This window comes from Ursus americanus, chromosome 25 (genome assembly GCF_024610735.1).
Source record: "Ursus americanus isolate L20-20 chromosome 25, mUrsAme1.1.p, whole genome shotgun sequence".
In the NCBI taxonomy this organism is placed as follows: domain Eukaryota; kingdom Metazoa; phylum Chordata; class Mammalia; order Carnivora; family Ursidae; genus Ursus; species Ursus americanus.
In genome coordinates this window covers 16,353,704-16,375,405 of record NC_142151.1, presented here as the reverse complement: position 1 = coordinate 16,375,405, position 21,702 = coordinate 16,353,704, and the positions used below count along the sequence as shown (strand labels likewise).

Genomic DNA, 21,702 nt, shown 5'->3' with positions numbered 1-21,702 from the left:
CTGGGCAGACAGGTCTGTGGGGGCGTGGGTGGTGAGGGCAGCTCTGAGGAGCAGGGCCGTTCCCAAGTTCTCTGCCAATGTTCTTACTAGTCCCTGGTCACAAAGAAGAGCCGCATTTAAGTCAAGGTTATTAACATTGGGGCCTACATGGTATTTCTCTCTACATCTGTAATTTCTCTAGCAAATAGTTCACAGAGTTTATAATCTTGCTGTTGAAAGTGCCCGGTAACCATCCTAACTTTATTTAATTGGACCTATTTGGGGCACTAAGGAAAGGGATGTTTGGTCTGAAAAGCCCACACTGAGATCTCCTTTCTAAGCTCCTAAAACACCTACACTCTCAACAACTTTGCAGCCAAATGCCTCCCCCTCCAATGTCCCAGCCATGACCATCTCTGGGGACTAGGAGGCAGGGTGGTCAGTCTTATGTTCTCTCACTACCTTGCCTTCTTAGGAAATTCTTCCTCTAATCCCACTGCATTCCTAGTTGCAGTCCTAGTCCCCTTTTTGACTACCATCCAAAAGACAAACTCAGGCCGAGCTGCAGTGATCGCATCCATGTCTAGATTACTTCAACACCGCACACCTTAAGAGCAGCAAATACAACATCCCACGAGACCAGGACTGTAAGACTATGGCTTCACAAGCGCCTGTCGTCCTCTCTGTTTCTGAGCATGAATCTCATTCCTGTCTCTATGGGAGTCACTCTTTTCTCTGAGCCAATTGTCTTGAATTAAAACCCTGAACTTTTCCAGTCTAGCCCTGAAGGAACAACCAAAAGAAAACAGTTAGTGGAAAGGGACGGGTTTAACTGAAAATTATACTCAGTTATAAGTACTGATAATCACTCCCATAATCACTTCATGGGAGTCTCGTTAAAAAGCCAGGCAGGAAGAAATCCAGTATCAGCCATGCCTGGGTGTGTGTTTCCGGACAGGAGATGAAAATGAGAAATGCACTTCAAAAATAATTTCAGTAGAAGAATATACTTAATAACCACTCAATTTAGAGAATACCATCTATAATGAAAATGTCTCCGCTGTTTTAAGGATTTTTTGTTTTATATTTTTGAAAAGCCTTATAATAATGAATACTCTAAAATGAGAACATCAAGAAAGGCAGAGGAAAATCTGCTTTTTAATTGCCTAAATTATCTAATCTACAATCCTAGGCAGAAACCTCAACATCTGAGAATGCAACTATAGGTAACACTATAAACTCTGAGGTAATTCATATGCTTTTGCTTTTTATTAAAAAATAAACAGGACTATTTTAATTATTCACTAGAATGTTAATATCAAACCAGTGTGATAGCAGCTAACATTCTACAAACAGCCTTTTGCAGGCTTTGTGTGACATAGATGATCTAAATTCTTTCCAATTTCATTGACTATTCAGTGCCTCTTCTGTTGTCCCTGCCCAATTTAGCAGCTTTGTAGCACAGGAAACTTCCTTTCGATGCCCCAGTCGATGATAAATTTTTTACAAAAGGCATACTATAACACTCATTCTTGGGCCACCAGCAAAGCAAAGTATCACCCCGATAATTCAAGTAAAAGCATGAATTTCGTTCTCCTCCTCGTTTCACTTTATATGCCTTGTCTTGTTCATGTGTTCTCAATAGAAAAATAGCCTCTCTCTTTTTCACTACCACAGCCTTAATCAGATTTCCTTAAAAACACTAAATATTTTTTCCTTGTTACGAGAACAGAAAAGTAGAGGAAAAGGGGTAAGACTGGTGCATTCTGTAGTAAGCCAGCAAAGGAATGAACCGGTGGAGGTCTTATAAAGGGCAGCAGAGACTGGGGTTCTGGGCGTGGGAAGAAGCCTCATTTGTCTTGAACTCCCTACCCTGGGGAAATGGCACACCATCAGGAGTGACTGCAGCGAGGGTGTAGACAAATGGCACCATTATGAGTTGTTTTGTCCCGTCCCTCCCCTGCTCAGCATAGAATCATTCACCAAACACTACTCATGCTGCCCCCTGAACGGCTCCCCCAGCTCTCTCTACTCCTCTTCATCCCCTCTGCACTCCCTTAACCCAGCTCCACATCCTGATCAACTAGCCTGTAATAACAGCTTCCCAACAGGTTCCCTGTTCTCCGACCTAAACACACTGCCCAAAGGCCATGTTCCTAGAATGAAAATCTGAGCGCCGCTCCACTGCTACAGAGTATCTGGAGTAAGGGCATCTTACTGATCTTTATCCCCGGGGGTGGGAGTGCTAACGCAGAACAGACTTCAATAAACCCTTGTGAATGAAGAGCTGGATGCATGAATTTCTCAGGCGAGAAACTTCCAAGGGTTAAAAACTTCCCCTACCTGCAAACAGGAAACCCAAATTCTTCAGCGGGGCATTAAGCCCCCAGCAACTTAGCAACTTCCACCTCTCCTGCCATTTCTCCACTGACCCTCCACGCCCACCATACCTTCCTCTACATCTATCTGCAGCTAACGATGCCTACACAAATGCCACTTGCTTTGTGAATCCTTCTATGCCTCTCCCAGAGGGTAGCCCTGCTCGTGCGGCACTTGGCAGAAGTGTCCCTGTGGCTCCTAACATGTTGCCAGTGAGGCAATTGTAGATCTTACTTTTCACTCCCTCATCGGATAAAGAGATGATGTGTTTTAAAGGGAAGGGGTTCCATCTAATTTTCCTCTCCCCTTTCTCTCTTCTTATGCCTCTCCCATGTGCTGAACAGCATCTGATAAACATTAGATGCTCACTAAATACTTGCCTATAGGATAAGCCTATTCAAGAGAAAGGAATGGCCCCAGGTATCAAGATGGCAGAACACCTTGGCCCTTCTCTTCTCAACTAGCCTCCTTCCCTCTCCCCTGGTTCCCCAGTCCTCACTTCAGCCTCACCACCCACCCCTCTCGGCCCCTTTTTCCTTCCTGGCACAGCTTGGAACTGGGAGAGTCCCCATTCAAACCCTACACCTAATATGTTCAAGGTGAAAGGAGGAGAAACCAAGATACTTCTATCAAGGAGATGAAAGGATTAAAAATCCTTAATCCTTAAATTCTTAGAGACTTAATTAAAAATATAAATCCACGTCCTTCCAAAACCACTGTTCCGTGTGTTGGGGAGGATCTACAGAACTACTGATGTAGGGCTGACCATTTATAATCTTGCTTCTATGGGAGGGCAGGCTTAGAGTTCCAAACAAGCAATCCGGAAAAGAGCCAACCACCAGGACAATCGATTTGTTAACTGTGGGTTGTCTATGCTCATGGATTTTTCCCCCCTAGAATTTGAAATTCTCTCTAAATAATTTCGGAACTACCAAGGTGAGTGGGAAGAAGTCTTGTCTTAACATCAGGAAACCTAGATTCCAGACAGAGGTTCTCATTCCTGCCTAGAAAGTAGGAACACTCGAGCAAGTTTTTAAAAGTACCAATTCTCTTGGCTCCATTCAATACCAAAAGTAAAATCAGGATCTCTGGTGGTAGGCTCTTTTAAATAGCTTATTTAAAAAGCTCTTCAGGAAATCCTAACATGCAGCCTGGGTTGAGAACCCCCTTCTAGATTGCTTTGACTTCAGAATATTTGTCCCTAGGTAAATTCCTTGTGAATTTGACCTTTCTGGATCTTGGTTTTCTCACCTGTAAAATGAAAGCTTTGAAGTTAATGAGGCTTCTTTATACCTTATAATCCTTCCCAGTTTTCAAAGCATTTGCAATTTTTACAAGTTAACTTTTAAATGTTTAGTTGCTCTGTTTCTCTCGGCTTCTCTGACAATGTACAAATCAAGGAAAAACAGAGATGAATTTGTAAAGACCTTTTCGTGACTTAGACAAAAGGAGTTGCAAGGAAAATTCCAATTTTACAAGTGTGTTTCCCACTTACTTAACTAGTTCCTGGGAGGACAAAAGTTACCTACACAATCACTGAATTTTATGGATTGTTTCGAGCCATTATGTTAAAATTTTTAAAATGTTAAAGAAGAGGCGAAAAGTTCCATACTATAATATTTCACTGCCTCAGATACATAGCTTCACCATTTTAACAATGACTTTTTGTATATGCTTCCATTAAAGTCATGACTGCAGAATAAGCTGATGATTTCAAGAACGCCCCCTCACTCCTTAAGTCTTTTTACTGAATAGCTTGCTGAGCAATTTAACACACAGGGTCCCTAATTTCTTTATACTAGTGCTGGCAATATAACCTTTGTCTTGCTTCAACCAATTTTTCTCTCAGCTAGCACATCTTCCCAAGTTTAAGAAAAATATATTTTTTTCATTTATTTGGCTTATAAAGTAAACCGAGAAACCACAAATACTTTTTAAAAAGCAAATAAAGAAATATTCACCCATGCAGAAGAAAACAGAACACAGGAGAATCGCTTGCTCCATTTTATAATATTATGGTACATTGTGTAGTCTTGTGTCAGTATTTATTATCAGTCATTTAGTTTATGATAGAGAATAACTTTTGATTACTGATGCTTGTAGTATTACTCACTCTGTCTTGGACTCTTTGAAGATCTGTATTTTTATTACAAAGTCCAATAAAAATAAAGTGAAAAACCCATAGGTCCCAAAACTGATTCCTGGCTTGTGCTGTATGTCACTCCTTTCCAATCTAAAAAGTATTTCCTTCTACTGTTAGTCTCTGTCTCTTGCTCATAAGCAAATTTATCTCCTAATGCCTCATTCTTTATTTTAGCCATTAATCTCCCATTGAGAACCTTACCAAATGCTTTTTGCAGATAAAAATATTTAATATCTACTAGATTTCCCCTATCCACAAAACCATCCAACATTGCTTAGAGGGAAAAATCAATCTTTTGTACCTGAATTTAAGTTTGCTGGTTTGACTCAAAGTATTTTTTTCTAACTTCTTCAGGTCTTTACAGGAAATAACAGAATCACAGCACAAGAACCCTATTTTTCTTTGTTATGGGCTGAATCTTGCCCCCTGAAAATGTATGTTGAAATTCTAATCTCCAGTACCCTAGAAAGTGACGTATTTGAAAATAGGGTCATTGCAGACATAATTAGCTGAGTAAAGACAAGATCTTGCTGAGTAAGGTGGGGCCATTAAGTGACTAGTGTCCTTGCAAAAAAGGAAGAGACACAGACAGAAATACACAGGGCCATGTGTTGATGGAGACAGAGAATGGAGTGTTTCATCTACAAGCCAAGGAACACCAAGGATTGCCAGCAAACACCAGAAGTTAGAAAGGCAAGCAAGGATTCTACCCTGCAGATTATAGAAGGAGGATGGCCCTGCAGGCTTGATTTCAGGCTTCTACCCTCCAGAACCACGACAATAAATTTCTGTTGTTTCAAGCCACCCAGTTTGAGGTGGAAACCGAGGAAATCAATGCACTCCTCTTTTCTCATTATTTCCATATTTGGGGTCCTGTCTATACTGGATTGTAATGTACACTGGAATGTCTCACACACATGTAACAGGTGTGTGTGTGTGTGTGCGCGCGTGCGCATGTGTGTGTGTGTGTGTGTGTGTGTGTGTGTGTGTGTGTGATATATGCTTTTCTCTTTTGTATAGGATCACACCGAGCTCTGAAACAGCAAGCATCTCTAATGGGCACTGAGTATCAAATATGTAACAGTCGCTCCATCGGGCTATGATCTAGCCTGTGCTTTGAACATCTACCTCCTGATGTGGCCCATCCAATTTCTGAAAAATCTGGACCTTCACAAAACTCTGCCTTATACCAGGCCAAAACCCATCTTTCCATAACTTCTAAAAGCTGGGTCCCAGTTCTCCTACCCTGGGATCATAGAGAACAATCATGCTTCTTCACTCTTTTTGGATGGTTGTATACAAGTATTTGAAAACAATATCACAATCCCAGTGATTGCCATCTTTCCAAATAAGACGCCCACTTTCCTTTCAATTGCACTTCACAGGAAGTTTTCAATGTCCCTCATCCTATGCTGGGACATTCCCCCACATATGCTCCAATGCCACTACCATGGTCCCATATGCTTTTATGACACCCCTCTGCTCCTTCATTCTCAGACTGCCCCCATCGGGTGGGTAAGAGAAAGGTCCACTTCCTGGATCACTCCCTATCTGTCCTCTCAGCATCCAGGGAGGGGAATCTGAAAATAATCAAGAAGTTCAGTGCAGAACTCGAGCAGTGGTCATTAAGTCATGACCGCACTGATGTTCCCAGAGCCTCATTATGGGACCATCAGCAGAGCAGGTAAACACACACAAAAAAACAGTGCAATCTACTGAGGGTACTTTTGGCACCCTTCCTTTTCATTCCAGCAAGGATTTACTGCATGGGCTCCTGGGCTTGCTTTCATTGTTCTCTTTCATGTTTATTTCATGTCCGCCACCCCCTATAGTTTTCCTCCAAATACTGTGTCTATTGTCCTTACTTCTTCTATATTGTCCTTATTTTGCTTGTCCATAAAAAAGGACAGCTCAACATAGAAATCTCATTCAGGGACTCTACAAATACATTCTGTGCCCCCAGAGATTACACACAGCTTACATATGATATCTTACATACAGAGCAATTACAGGGTGGCGAACAGGATTTGTGCACGGAATCTAGAGTCAAGAGTTTCAGAATTTTGCCACTTTCTCAATGTATGGCCTTGGTCTAGTCACTTAACTTCTGAGCTTCAGCTTTCATCCCTTAAACGATGATAAAGTGCCTCCCCTAGTTCCCTCTTAAGACGATTACAAAAAGAATCTGTGAACTAGTAACCTCACATGATTTATTAATCTTTATTCATTTGCTTATTCAACAAAATGCATATCAAGTATCTACCTGGTGCAATACGCTGAGAGACCCACTCAAGGATTCCAATTTCCTGTGATTTAAGAGTTTGCTAACAGATCAGTAACTATCCAGCACAGACATTAAAGAATAAATAATGAATGTGTTAGGAATCAAAGACAAATGAGTAACAGAATCTCAGAAACATGAGCAAATATCGACAGGTCTGGCCTCTATGACATGTATCAGAATTTCACCAAGACATGAAAAAAAAAAAGTCCCTTAATCTTTTAATGCAAAACAGAGATTCATTAAAAAACTGAATTTTATACACATTGGTTACGAATATACCTAATGATGCCCCAGTACCTGACAACTGAACCCATCAACAAGCACTTCCTAGGCACTTCTGTGTGCTGGCCTCTGTGCCCATAAAGTCCTCTGAGCAAGCTAGGTCTGGAGAAAGCCGTTATAAGATTTTAGAATAAGGTGGGTTATATTTTTAAAAATCTCACACAGTAAAATTTTACACACATTAGTATATACCACATTACAAAACCATGCTTAGAAGCTTTTTCTTTTTTTCCTCTTGAAGCCCAGGCATGAAGATGCAAAGAAAACACTTTATGTTTAAATGTATACTGATTTTCTTTAAAATGATACACATATACCAAAATGGACCATCAGAGGTTCCTGTCAGAAAACATGGTAGCTTCTCTCTCCTACTGAGCTCTCTATTTTGAGCTCAGCAAAGGATGGCAAGAGGGTGGATGAGGGGACTGCAGGTTGGGTGGGTGGGTGAGCACAAGGGGGTAAATCTTCTGAAATTTTTGCTCCAGGGATGGGGGGCGGCACTAAATTTAAATTTGCTCCCTGAATTAGAAGGCAAGTAAATTAGTTTTTACCCTAGAAGTGGTTTAATTCTCAGGGCTAGTTTAAGGAACTGTAAATGAATTTATGCTTTAAAGCCATTAACTCCTACCCCAATACACATCTATATTCTTATGCTTTCCCCAGTGGTGAACTTTCAACTGTAGCATACCTTTTCATAAATTAAATGCTTTTCCTATGAAAGGCAAGATCTTATTTTTAAAAACCCCCAAAATGAGAAAACCAGGCTGGATCACCACAGGGGTTTAGATGTGCCATCTGGATCAATACTTCTTGAGTATACAAAGATTTGCAGCCCAAGATGAAGGACTCAGTGTGACTTTAGAAAAATATATCTACACTGTCATTTACTCTACTATTTGATTTCTATTTCAAATTTTAAAAACGGTTTTTTAGAAGTCTTAGATATTAATTCGCTACTAATCACAGCATTTCTTTTAGAGCTTTGGTTTCCTTCAGTCATAACAGGTTTCCCACTGTTTACTCTCTCCCCTTCGTTTTATTTTTTTAATGGCTTCCCTTGTATTTTCTTTTATTTCTCTGCTTCATCTTATTGTTTCTGAATTACTCTGATCTTATTGGGTTGAATTTCAAATATCCCCTCCCCTGGTTCCTACTTTTTTTTCATTTTTGATTTCCTATACATTACAAAATTCCAGCCAAGTTCAAAACTCATTTTGCATTCCTTCAAGGTCTGCTTTTCTCAAGCCCCATATTTTTGTGTTCGTACTCTTCCCACAGATCTTCATCAGCAATTCAAACCTGATGACATTATGATTGCATCTTTAGTGCTTTTCTACTCCAACCTTATTTATCATGCCTGCATTCTTTCTGAAGATAAGGTCTAGAATAACTTCAGAGCGGAGCTTGTTAGCTGTTGCGTGTGTGTGAACAGTCCACCGCTACTGAAAGATAAAGCCACTTTTCTACATTCTGGCATTATTCTTAATGTGCGCGTTTGCGGGGCTGAAATCCCGTAGCAGTAGACGGACCACCTTTAGACTTCTCTTTTCTATAAGCATGTTTCCCTTTCTATCTTACCTCCTATCACCTTGTTCTTGGATTGTCTGATGAAAAAATATGGCTCTTGCTTCTCTTTCCTGATTATACTCCCTTTGAATTGCTTACTCCTACCTCCCCTCCTCCTTTATTTGCATTTCTCTCACCACATTGCCAGTAATGTGAAAATCAGATCCATTTTCTTTGGCCAAAAAGCCAAGGCAGAGGGGCGTCTGGGTGGCTCAGTCGTTAAGCGTCTGCCTTAGGCTCAGGGCGTGATTCCGGCATTCTGGGATCGAGCCCCACATCAGGCTCCTCCGCTAGGGGCCTGCTTCTTCCTCTCCCACTCCCCCTGCTGTGGTCCCTCTCTCGCGGGCTGTCTATCTCTGTCAAATAAATAAATAAAATCTTAAAAAAAAAAAAAAAAGCCAAGGCAGAAAGTTTTCTTTAGTCCTTTCTTAGCCCCAAAGCCACTCAAACCTTTTATATGTCATACCACTGCTTAGGTCATCCAAACGATGCGTCGAATACATAATCTCCTTGTCAACAGTATAAACTATCTTTCTGTTCAATTAAAGTAAAATTTGGCTCTCAAGATAACATGTCCAAACTCTACAACGTCGTGGCACATCTGGAAAGATGAGTCTAGGTCTTCAGCGTTTACTTTGCCTGTTTTTACTTTTCCTTATCTCTTTCTCATTCATTCATCCACCTATCCATGTATTCATTCGTGTACTTCAAGATATTTTCCTAGGCTCTCTTAGATACCAGGCATAGTAATAATCACAGAGAAATATAAGTAAGTTAGACATAGTCCTTGGCTCAGGAAGGCTCACAGTTTTGCAAAAGACTCAACAGGTAAAACAATGGATGATGATACTATATGACAAATGGTACTGGTATTTACAACTGTCCTAGGAGCACGACGCTATGAACAATTAATTCTGCCTCTAGAGGATCAAGGGGAGATATGACAAAGGATGAAAATTATATTTAAATCTTTAAACACAGCTAAGAGGAGAAGAGAAAGCTCTAACAGACAGAGGAAACGATGGAACAAAGACAGAAGTATCTGGAATGTTTCCAAATATCAATAATGACCATGTAGAATTGCAACAAAAAATCCTTTTTAACTGATGTTCCCATTTTGCCATAGAAAGGTACCTACTTCAGAGAGTCACTGTGAAGGTTAAATGTAAATATACGTAAAGTCCTAAAAATAGTACCTGTCACACAGTAAATGTTCAAGAAATGTTTCTATTAGTACTGCTGCACTATAGATTATATTATGTATATTTCATTTCTTTGAAATGGTTTCTTTCTTTTTTTTCCTCCTGGTTCCTGGCTTGGTTCTGGATCTTTATGGCTGCTGAGTAAGTGATCTCCAGTTAAATATTTTACTCTGATACACATCTAAAGAGCTAAGGTGCCTGCTATACTTTCCAGAGTTAAAGAATTAGGAGATATGACAAATAACCATAGCTGAGAAGTGTGGCATAAAAGAATTAACTAGGTCACATCTAATGGTGATTCTCAACTAATCAGACTCTTTTGAAACTTTTACTTTTTAAGACAGAGGCAAAAGTTGGCAAAACAAGGTCCTACCTAAGATTCACTAAACAATCCTACTAACATATTAATAAGCTTTGAGATCAGCACAGAATGGAATCCAGCTCAATATATTCTATCTCCTGCAGCTACACCAGATGGTTATGAAAAGTGATAGTCTGAATAATGCCTTGTAATAGTCTAGAAAAAAAAAAAGATTCAATTATGTTTCCTTCCTGACTGAGGTAGGATGGCGTAGGAAGGTATGCTGATATTTTTTAATAACTTGCAAAGTACTTACTTTACGTTTTATAATGCAGCCATACACACTACTTCATTTGAACTGATAATCAGATTAATTGATTCACTTAAAGTCATAAACTATGAATAAGAATCCAGGTCTTCCAACTCCCATGACCTATGGCTCCTTCCCCTAAAACATTCTGAAAGATTCCTAAACCAAGTTAAACCAAAAGTAAGCTAGTAAACATTTAATTGACCAAAAATACGAACACCTAGGTTAACTTTTTATTTACAATGATATGTGCTATCAGACTAATACAGTTACATAACTCTAGCTTACTCTCCAGAGAATTGTTCTGCAATAATCTAAATGGCTATGAATATTACAAGATAACTATTATGAATGTAAATGGTAAAACACCTTTCCTTTTGAGGTTTTCATGCTAAATTAATGAGAAAACAAAAGACATGAAGACACAACAGAATAAATTGTACCAGATTTACCCTCCTGCTACAAACAACCATACAGCTGAGCAAAATATAAGAGGCAACTATCTTCAGGTACTGGAAAATTGGCAGCTCAAGATACAGACCCTGAGATAATCCAGATATATAAAGTAGCAGGTAAGGACTTTTGATCAACCACTATAAATATGTTCAAAGACTTACAAGAAAATATGATCTCAATGAGTGAAAATATGTTGAACATCAGCAGAGAAATGAAAATCCCTACAAAAGAATCAAATGGAAATTCTAAAACTGAAAACGTACAATAGCATAAATTTCACTAGATGGGCTTAAGAACAATTTTGAGATGGAAAATAAGGATCAATGAACCTGAAGATTCATGTAAATTAACCAATCAGAAGAACAGAGAGAGGAGAAAAGAGTAAAATTAAATTGAACAGGGGGTGCCTGAGTGGTGCAGACCCTTGGTTTCAACTCAGGTCGTGAGATCAAGCCCCGCATCAGCCTCTGTGCTCAGGGAGGAATCTGCTTGAGATTCCTTCTCTACCCCTCCCACTCATGCTCTTGCTCTCTAAAATCAATAAATAAATCTTTAAAAAAATAAAAATAAAAAAATAAACAGGACTTCAGTAACCTATGGGACAATATCTTAACACTCACGTACTTAGAGTCCTAGAAGGGAAAAGAGATAAAATGGGGTAGAAAATATATTTGAAAAAATAATGATAAAATGTCCAAAACTGGGTGGAAAACATCAACCTACAAATCCAAGAAGTTTAGCAAACTAAAAGCAGGATAAATACAAAGAAAACCATATTTAGGCACATCATGGTCAAACTAGTGAAAAACAAAGATAAAGAGAAAACACTGATTGACCAGAGCCAGAGTAAGAAGAACACTACTTACAGGAAAACAAGAAAAGTGGAATTCCAAGAAATGGAATGGCATGTTTATAGTACTGAAAAACGAGTAAAACTGTAACCTAGAACACCATATTCACCAATCCTTGAAACATGAGTGTAAAATGAAGACATTTTCAGATGAAAAAAAATCTAAGAGAATTAGTCACCAGCAGACTTGCAAGAAGGAATAAAGAAGGAAATGATGTATGTGTGAAAAAATATAAAAGACTAGTTTTGCTTAGTTGTCTTATAATTTCCTTAAAAGACAAATGACTGTTAAAACAAAAATCACATCATATTAAGGAGGAGCTTATAAATAGGTGAAAGAACACTAAAATAATTCAGAGGACTAAAGAGGGTATAAATGCAACTATTGTTAAGGTTCTTACATTCATAACACATGATATATAAAGTAAAACAATACTAAATCTATGTAAACTGTGGTAAGTTAAAGATGCATATTATAACTGAGCAACTGCTTGAAAAGTACAAAGAGGCTGTAGATAAAAAGCCAACAGGAAAAAAAATTAAAATGAAATGTTATCAAATACTTAATGAACCCAAAAGGTAGCAGGAAAAAACAAAAAACAAAAAATGGATCAGAACAAATAGGAAACTAATTGCAAGGTGACAGACTTAACTCCTATCATATCAAAAATTGTATGAAATGAAAATGAACAAAACATTCTAATTAAAAAGTACAGATTCTCACAATGGATTAAAAAAAAAAGCCTACAAGAGACAGCTTTAAATATATAACCAAAGATGGGTTATAGATTTCACACATATATATATTTTTCATAAAAAAGGATGGAAAAAAGATATGCCATGCAAATGGTAAGAAACACACAAGAAAGCTGGTGTGGTTGGATTAATACCAGACAAAGCAGACATTCAGACAGTACTAGTACCAGAGATAAAGAGGGACATGTCATAATGAATGCATCAATTCAACAGGTAAACATAACAATCCTAAAAGTGTATATACTTAATATCAAAGCTCCAAAATACATTTAGAAAAAACTGACAAAACTAAAGGTATAAGTAGACAAACCTACAATCATATTTGGAGACTTTAACAAACCAGTCTCTTGTTAATAAATAGAATAAGTAGACCAAAACAAAATAAAACAAAACCAGATCTGGAAAATATGATCAACCAACTTGACCTACTTGATATTTAGAGAATACTACCATTAATATCTGCAAATATATGACATTCTTTTCAAGTGCACTGGAAGCATATACTTAAATATACCAGAAAAATGGGCTATAAATCTCTTTAATTTCAAAAGACAAAAAATCCTTACAATGGATATTCCCTGAGCATAACAGAATTTTAAATTATAAGTCAATAACAGTAAGATACCCAGAAAAGCACAGAATACTTGGAAATTAAACATTCTGTCGATTTCTCTTTATGTCCGTTAATATTTGCTTTATGTATTGAAGTGCCCCAGTATAAAGGTTTATTCTTTATACTCCAACGACATTCTAAATATCAAGAGACATCACAAGGGAAATTAGAAGTGTTTTTTAACTCAATGACAATGAAAAAAAAGCAAAAAATTGGCTCTTTGAAAAGATATTCATAAAATTGGCAGACCTCTAGCAAAACTCTTTTCTACCAAAAAAAAAAAAAAAGAAGGAAAAAAACAACAGGAAAGAAAACAAAAATGACAACACCAGAAGTAAAAAAAGAGGTATAACTACAGACCCTATAGACATCAGAATATTATAAATGTTACATCAATAAGTTTGGGAACTCAGTATATTTGTACAATGGAATACCCCTAAGCAAACTCCTTATACACAGAACAACATGGATAGATCTCACAGCTATTATCTCGGGGGTGGAGGGAGAATAAGCACAAAGGAGTACATACTATATAACTATATGACGTTCTAAAACTGGCAAAGCCAATCTATGGTGATAAAATCAGAGCACGGACTGCAGCTGGGGCAGAAGTAAAAAGAGTAGAACTGAAAGCAAAGGGTCACAAAGGATGTTTCTGGGATGATCGAAAATACGAATTGTAAAAAGTCATCACATTGGACGCTTAGCACCGCAATGTGTGTAAATTTACCTCAATGAAGTTGATTTTTAAGGAAAAAAAAATCAATAAAAAATGCCAAAGTAGAGCTGTAACTTACATAAATGTAAATTTAGTCCAAAATTTTAAAAAATTCTTCAAAACATACCTCATTTCTATTATATACCTTCTTAAGAGAATAGGAGCCAGAAACTATGGGCCAGGAAGTATGCCGGATGCTTTCACTTATTATGCCTTGCAAAGACTGTGTATGTCTTTAACTCATTATGAGGTCAAGCACAGTGCCCTGGGAGACAGCTGTGTTACAGCAGAGAAAGCAATAATCCTGGAGCCAGAAGACCCAGATTCAAATAATGACTCTATGTGGTCTATTAGCTTTGTGACCTTAGACAAGTCACTTTTTAACTTTCTTCATCAACCACAGGGTTGATGTGAAGATTAAGGAATATTATTTTAAAGTATCTGGTAAAGCACACCCCAAATACAAGTTTTAGGACCCATAGTAAGTACTCAACAGACACTGCTTAAGTGAAGAAATGAAAGAGATAAGCAACAACATGGACAGGGATACAAGCAGACAGGAAGAGACAGTGGAAAGCATGTTCTTACTCACATCTTTTTTTCTGTGGGTGGGTGGGGTGGAGGGTAGAACAGGGACTTCCTGGCATGATGACCTAATACCACGCTCCTATCATGAGCAGTAGGTGCAGTGAGGAGAATAGGGTTGGCTGACCTCCCAGAAAGAATATACTTTCATTGTGACCTGGATCACAGCACTCTATGCTACCCTCGTCCTGGCAAGGAGCATGACAAGGGAGTTACCTGTTTACCTAGGACTCCAAGAGGCTTCACCCAGGCTCATGGGAGGTGCAGCGAGGCTTCAATTACTGTGGACCTTTGAAATACCAACGTAACAGATGACCCACTGTTTAATGTGTTCCATTCCTCCCCATCCTTAGATTTTCAGAGACTGTGCTCGAAATGAGACAACCTGAGCAGAGATCATCTGGATACAGGGGCAATGACCAGAGCAATAGCTCCATGAATGCCTCGCAGACTGATTTTCAGTAGAGTTCCAGGGAATGAGGCTAGGTCTCACAGTACTCAAAAAGGACATGACTCTAAAGTTCTAGAGGGGGATTATAATAGAGGCCCTGATTGAAGACCTGAGAAGTCATGTATCTTCACCCACTTATGGAGCCACTGGTAGGGTGCCTCGAAATTCAATACTCCATCACACAGATAGTGTGATAGGTCATCTGATAGAGGTTTGATGGAATGCTATAGAGGGGCACACAGAAGAGATACTGCACCAGGTGGTGAGGGAGGAAGCAGTATTGGGGAAATGCTCTTGAAAGAATTACACCTGTGCTGAAGCCAAAGATGTGAAGGAATTACTTGCGCAAAAGGCATCCAGGCAGGGGGCACAGCATGCAGGAAGCCTTGAAAGGTTTAGATGGTGCCATCCGCAGAGAACGACGAGGAATGTCATAGAGCGGGAGCATATGGTGTGAAGGGAAATGAGGCGCCTGCAGAGGCGTGGGCAGGGTCTTCAGAAGGACCTTTTCTTAAAATCAGGCTGAAGGAATTTATGTTTTACCTTGATGATGAAGGGAAGCCACTGAAGGATGTTTGGTTTTTGAGTGCACAGGCTGGGTGCCCTGTGGGGTGACCCTGATTCCCTGACAGTGATGTGAGAGTAGGGGCAGGGGGGTGGAGAGTGCAGCTGCTGGTGAAGACCTTGTGTGTGTGTGTTGTTTCTTATTTATGGAAGGGAACTGTATTTCCCTCACATCTTGCTGAAGAGAAGGCTGCTCCCTCTGCCACCTCTCTCCTCCTTTGCCCTACACCTTCACCTTTTCTTATGTTTTAAAAGAATCCTTTGGTGGCAAGATTACGTAAAGGCCACCGGCTTCTGAGATGCCCTGCTGGCAAATATGAGCTCCAGTGGACAGCAGCATGGGTATCTTCCTTTGTCTCTGACTGGCTAAGCCACCGAAGGATTTTAAGCAAGCAGGACCAAAACCCAATTAGCATTTTTAAGAGACCACTCTGGCAACAGTGTGGGAAACAGATTGGAAGGGGACAAAAGCAGAGACAGGAAGAGTAGTGAGGAGACTGAAGTGATCCATGTGGGGTACGGCAATGGCCGGAGACAGCAGCACGCAGGATGGAGAGAAGATGGGTTAGATAACAGTGAAGAGATTGAGTTCTCCAGACTCGTTCACTGGTTTGAGGGAAGACGAGGAAAAGAAGGAATCAAGCCTGACTCCCAGGTTTCAAGCTTGGATGTATGAATGGACAGGCCTGCTGTTCAAGGAGAGGAAGAATAAGTCAACCTGCATTTGAAAGTATAAAAAGCAATGATACTGCACTACATTTAAAAAGAAAAATTAACACAAACAAAAGCACAGGCTGCCTGAGACAGTGCAGATACACGTCTCTGAAAAAATCAAACACTTAAATTCACAGAGAGGAATAAGTCAGAGTTAAAGAAATTCCTGCCTAACATATGTTGATGAATGAATAATCAAAGAATAACAAGAAGGCAATTCACTAACAAGAGAGCCATCTACTGCCTTACAAGGATAGTGCAGCAATGAAATGCCAGAAAAAACGTGCAAGAAAGCCAAGTTTGTGACCACTTCACACTGTACACGTATTCACAAAATATCTGAGTCCTCTCACCCAAATTTCCAAGTGGTTAGCACTTTTTAGCTACTAGCCAAATCTTTTCGCTTACTTATTTCTCCTAAAAAAATCAATTCAATAGCTATCATCATTTGAATATAGAACACTTACCTGCCATCATTGCTATCATACTGGCTTTATAGACATTAGTGAGAGATCCAAGTTCTCCTGTTGCTAAGATGGTTTTGAGATGAGCCTCCCCACAGGCCTTGCGAAACTGACGAATCTCATCATACAGGGCTGGGGGGGGTAATAATTGAAGCAGTTACAAAGCAGGCAAGTGATAACATAACTTGGCAGCCATATACAGCTGGTAGAACCCATCTCGGATTTAGGAAACATAAAACATTTGTCACTTTCTAAAAATCACCCCAATTTAATATCGCCTAGAGCGTTCTGTTGCCGTTCACATCCTGTTACAAGAAATGCTTAGTTTGCTACCGTGGAACTTTCTAAGCCCCTGCCCAAGGTCCAGAGCCACACAGCTTTTTAAATATCATTATAATGACATACAAATTACAAATAATTTCTACCTCTCCCATATGTTGATTACTTACGAGAAAAGAGACATTTATCTACCATACGTGGGGGTGTACCACTTTGCAAACTAAAGAAAAAAAATCGTCAGGTCCTTATTAATTCTTCCATTCACACATAATAAGTTCTCTTATTAGAATATAAAGCAGGCCTTTCCTGAGAGCTCTGCTAATGACAATAAAGACATAACCGCCTTCCCCACTATCTGACAGGGCATGTGTCTCAATATCTGACAAAAAGCACTGAGCCTAGCCAGGTTTGCTAGATGTATGTGCACAAAACCAGTTGTAGAGAGACTCGCAGGTACAGTCTTGAATCTATTAACCCCTGAACCCAGTACCAAATCTGGCTTTTGAGGGCTTCACATAGCACCCTGAAAGCAGCTTAATTAAAAATATACATATACCAAAAAAAAACAAAAAACACTCCACAACAAAAAAAGAATCAAGGGGAAAACATCATATTCAAACAAAATTGACAGATGTTTAGTAAATAAAATCAGTTTAATGAGTATGAAATTTTTGAAAAATTACCATAGTCTTCTGTCATGATACCAGCGGATTTTGGCTTTGACCCTGCATCAGGTTGGCTGCACTCGGGTCTTAAACTTGGGCTATTACCACACTATCATGACTATAAGGGCTTTTTTGTTCCTCTGTATATATTTTATAGGATATAAGCACATAGACGAAACTGAGCGGGAAAGAAACATGGTAAGGGTTAGGGTTAGGGTAAGCAGTTTTGAATGCAGACATGAGAATTCCTTAATTCATAGGTTTACTAAAGTACATGTAAAAGACTAAAAATTAGTCACAAATCAGCAAACTCAGTTAAAACCACGAAAATTATAACAAGGTGAAGAAAATCTGGCTTCCCAATCCAAGAAAACCTGAACCTAACTTGAAGCTCAAAGTGAAAACTGAACACAAATAAAAGCAAGTGTTCTCTTACAGGATGTTTGGTAAGTTTTAGTGTTTGTCACAGTCAAGAGATGGCACCCACAGAAGGTTTTTCAAGAAAGGACTGAATATTTTCACAAATCCCTAATAATCAGTGGTTTGGAGCATTAGAGATGATCTGAGATGCCACCCTGCCTACCTCACCCTGCCCATCCTCCCCAAATCATGAGAAGTCATCTCACCCACACATCCAATATGACATGTGTGAGAATGGTATAGACAGCAAAGACTAAGCGGCAATAACAATTTATATTCTTTTAACTCAGGGAACGAATCTTGGATGGAATGACATTCCTCGAGTGACTGAATCTAAAAACAGAAAGTTGTTCGCTAAGAACTAGTGGCAAGGAAATCTCTTGATCTGAAAATTCAAGAATGCTAACCCAGAGTTAACTTGTGACTTAATTAATGATTTTTCTTCCACGGTACAGTGTTGCCATCAAAAGCAGGCTCGAGAGGCAGACAAACGTGGATTTAAAACCCAACTCCATCCCTTCGTGCATGACCTTGGGCAACTTATTCTCTCAGCCTCAGTCCCCTCCTTGAAGTGACAATAATACTTACTTTATAGGGTTATTATGAGGATTAAAAGGGAAGGTATATATACAAAGTACTCTACACATTGTCTGGCTGATTGTAAGCACTCAGAAAGTTTAACCATGATTCTTAAGCTCAAAATTCTAGTAAAATGAGTTTCAATTAAGTGTTGCGTGATAAAAGCCAAATCTTATTCATGGCCTGACCCAACTCCTTGTACTGCACCAAAATCTTGTTATATGGATTAGTGCTTACAACCAGTGAGTCATCAGATAAGGCTTCAGGATGTTTTATTACAACATTTGTTGAGGTGAAGTCTGATCTGTACAAAATTCTTAAACCAGTGATCCCAATCATATTTATGAACAAAATTATCAGCCTTTTTCTAAAGAGTATTACCTTTTGATACCCAGTCAATTTCTTCACCTACCATTAAAATTAACCAGAAAAAAAAAAAAAAGATGTATTTTATGACTCAATCATCAGCCACCTGGAAGTGATGCTCTGTAATCCATGATCCAAACTGGTCACTCAGAGCGTAACCAGATTTAGACAAATACGCAACCCGGTGCCTTCTCATTCTCTAACTTTTGACGCCTCAAATCATTTTACTGACCTAGTTCACCACATAACAGGGTCAAGTTTTTCTGAGCAAGTATCTTAATCTTTAGAGTTCCACACTGGAAAGTTGCCATTTTTTTCTGTTACTATTTCACTCAGAGTACACCAGAACAATTCAATCAAAAAGCATACTGAACCTGTCCTTTATATAACGTGACCTGGGCTCCATCCAGCAAATGCTTCTACCTGGGCCTCTGAATCTTCTTGAGTGACGCCAAGATGACAGTGCAGTCAGGATGTTCATTAGTATTACTACTGCAGCATCACTGAGGGCAGCAGATCCAAGAGCCCCATGACCCAGGGGCCACCAGCAGCAACACAGCAGTACCTATGCTGGCCAGTGGCGGCAGCACCAGAAGTGGCCCTATAATCACCGTTTCCGCAGCACGTCCGGCTGTATTCTCTGCTCCCCAGTCTTTCATCGTCCTGCTTGTTTTCTTTATTTTTTTTTTTAAAGATTTTATCTATTTATTTGTCAGAGAGAGAGCACAAGCAGGGTGAGCAGCAAGCAGAGGGAGAAGCAGACTCCCCACTGAGCAAGGAGCCCAATGGGGGACTTGATCCCAGAATCCCAGGATCATGACCTAAGAAAAGGCAGAGGACCAACGGACTGAGCCACCCATGCGTCCCAAGTCCTGCTTGTTTTCCAAGCCTGGTTTTCTAGGCTTCTTACTGACTCGGTGAACTACTCTATGTCCTCCCAATAGATGCCTTTTCCGTTTAACTTAATCTGAATTGGTTTCATTAGTTTCCAACTCATAATTTTAGTATAACAAATATTTACTGAGAAGTCTGGTATGGTGTGGGACAATAGCATGGGTGTCCCACTTACCTGGGTTCATACTCCAGTTCCAAAACTCGTTTGTTGTCTGATTTGGGCAATTAACTCTTAAACTTTGTCTCTGTCTCCTCTTCAATAAAATGGGGATAATAGAGGTATGCACACCTCACGGAGTTATTTTAAGCATTAAATAGGCTCTTATATATAAAGTGCTAAGGACAGTTTCTGGTACATAGGCCAATCCTCAAGGAATGTCAGCTACTTGTTTCCCTGTTGCTGACATTGGAGGTGGTGCTGTTACCGTTACTGCTGAGTGTTTATTAGGTTCTGACAGAGAGGGACTTATAAAAGCAGGGGATACTGTGACCTACGTTTCTTAAAGAACATAAACACAACCTCTTTGGGGCCTAGAAAGCAGGCTGGGAGAAAATGTTTACTACATCACAAATATTTTTTTTAACTTGGAGCCCATGCTCCCAGACTCCTAGGATAAGAGTTTTGCTATTTGCTAGCTATGCAAACTTACAGGAATTGTTCCATCTTCTTAAGCCTCATCACTTAGAGAGCCTCAATTTGCTCACATATTTTTGTGATGAGTAGATAAAATAATACATATGGCTAGACCAGAACAAGGCAGTTAGTAGGCATTTAATCATTCAATACTAGATTTCCAAACTTTTCCTTATATACTTCCAGAAATGCAAAAGTAACTTTGAAAAACAAAATGGAGCAAGCACTGTTTTAATACTCATGAAAGCATAATTAGAATTCACAAATTTAACATGTAAGGAAAATAGACCACTTCACTTCAACACAAGCCATAGAAGGCCCAGGTAGTTGTAAGCACCTTGGCATTACAGTGATAAATGACATATGCAAATCCAAGTGACTTGATGGCTGAAATGTAACCTAGACAACCTCAAATCATAACGTCCTTTAACATACTCAACTGTCACTTTCCTTTCAATATATATGAGCAAAACAATGCAAAAATAAATGGGTGGATTTTCCTCCGTATCAGCAGGAAAGGACAGCAGCAGGATGTGGATTTCTATAATTGCTACTGGAATACACATGTGAAGGAAATTACAGTGGAATTAACAAATTCAATAGATCCTCTTTCGAAAAAACTCTTCATGAGCAGCTACTGAAAAGAATGAGAAACCCCCTAAGTCTTCAAAGCATCTTCCTTCAAATATACGGTGTTTTCTACGCATCAGTTAAACATCCCTGTGGGGTAGCTGGCAGTTACCTTCACATTTCATATATGAAATTTCCCACACTTTTCTGCCTCTATCCCAACACACACATACATGCAGGCACACACACACATACTGTTGTTAAAATACACTCTCAAGGAAATAAACTGAAGAACTTAGTGTAATAGAATAATCAAAACCTAGAACCTAGAAGGATGTCAACTCCCATTTAGTTCAAATGACTAACATTACAGATGAGCATTACAACCCTAGGACCTGATTTTCTTCTAGGGGAAAACAAAGTTGAGGAAATTGAGAAGTTCCAGAATAATTCAGAAACATAAAATACTTAATTTTGTATGATTCAATACACTAAAAAAAAAAAAAAATCAATAAACTGCTCTATGAGCCTCTGGATGGGATGAGAACAGCACACTAGGTTGTAGTGAAGCTCACTTGTCTGAATCCACTTGCTTGACCATTAATTAGCTGTGTCACATGGGAAAGTTACTGAACCTCTCCAAGCATCATTTTTCTACTCAAGATTGGATAGAAGATC

At 39.1% G+C, this 21,702-nt stretch overlaps 1 protein-coding gene across 4 annotated transcripts in view; it reads right to left on the bottom strand.

Moving 5' to 3' along the window:
* Window positions 1-21,702, bottom strand: part of DERA (deoxyribose-phosphate aldolase) — a 128,960-nt gene that overhangs the window by 42,013 nt on the left and 65,245 nt on the right. For 3 of the 4 annotated variants that reach the window (XR_015721607.1, XR_015721608.1, XM_045781506.2), the window contains exon 6: window positions 16,621-16,749. The exons of the other annotated variant lie outside the window; for it this stretch is intronic. Coding sequence is in view for 1 of the 3 variants with exons in the window: in XM_045781506.2 (XP_045637462.2) it covers window positions 16,621-16,749 (129 nt within the window). In the remaining 2 variants the exon portion in view is untranslated. The remainder of the gene's footprint in view (window positions 1-16,620; window positions 16,750-21,702) is intronic. 4 annotated transcript variants of the gene reach the window in all.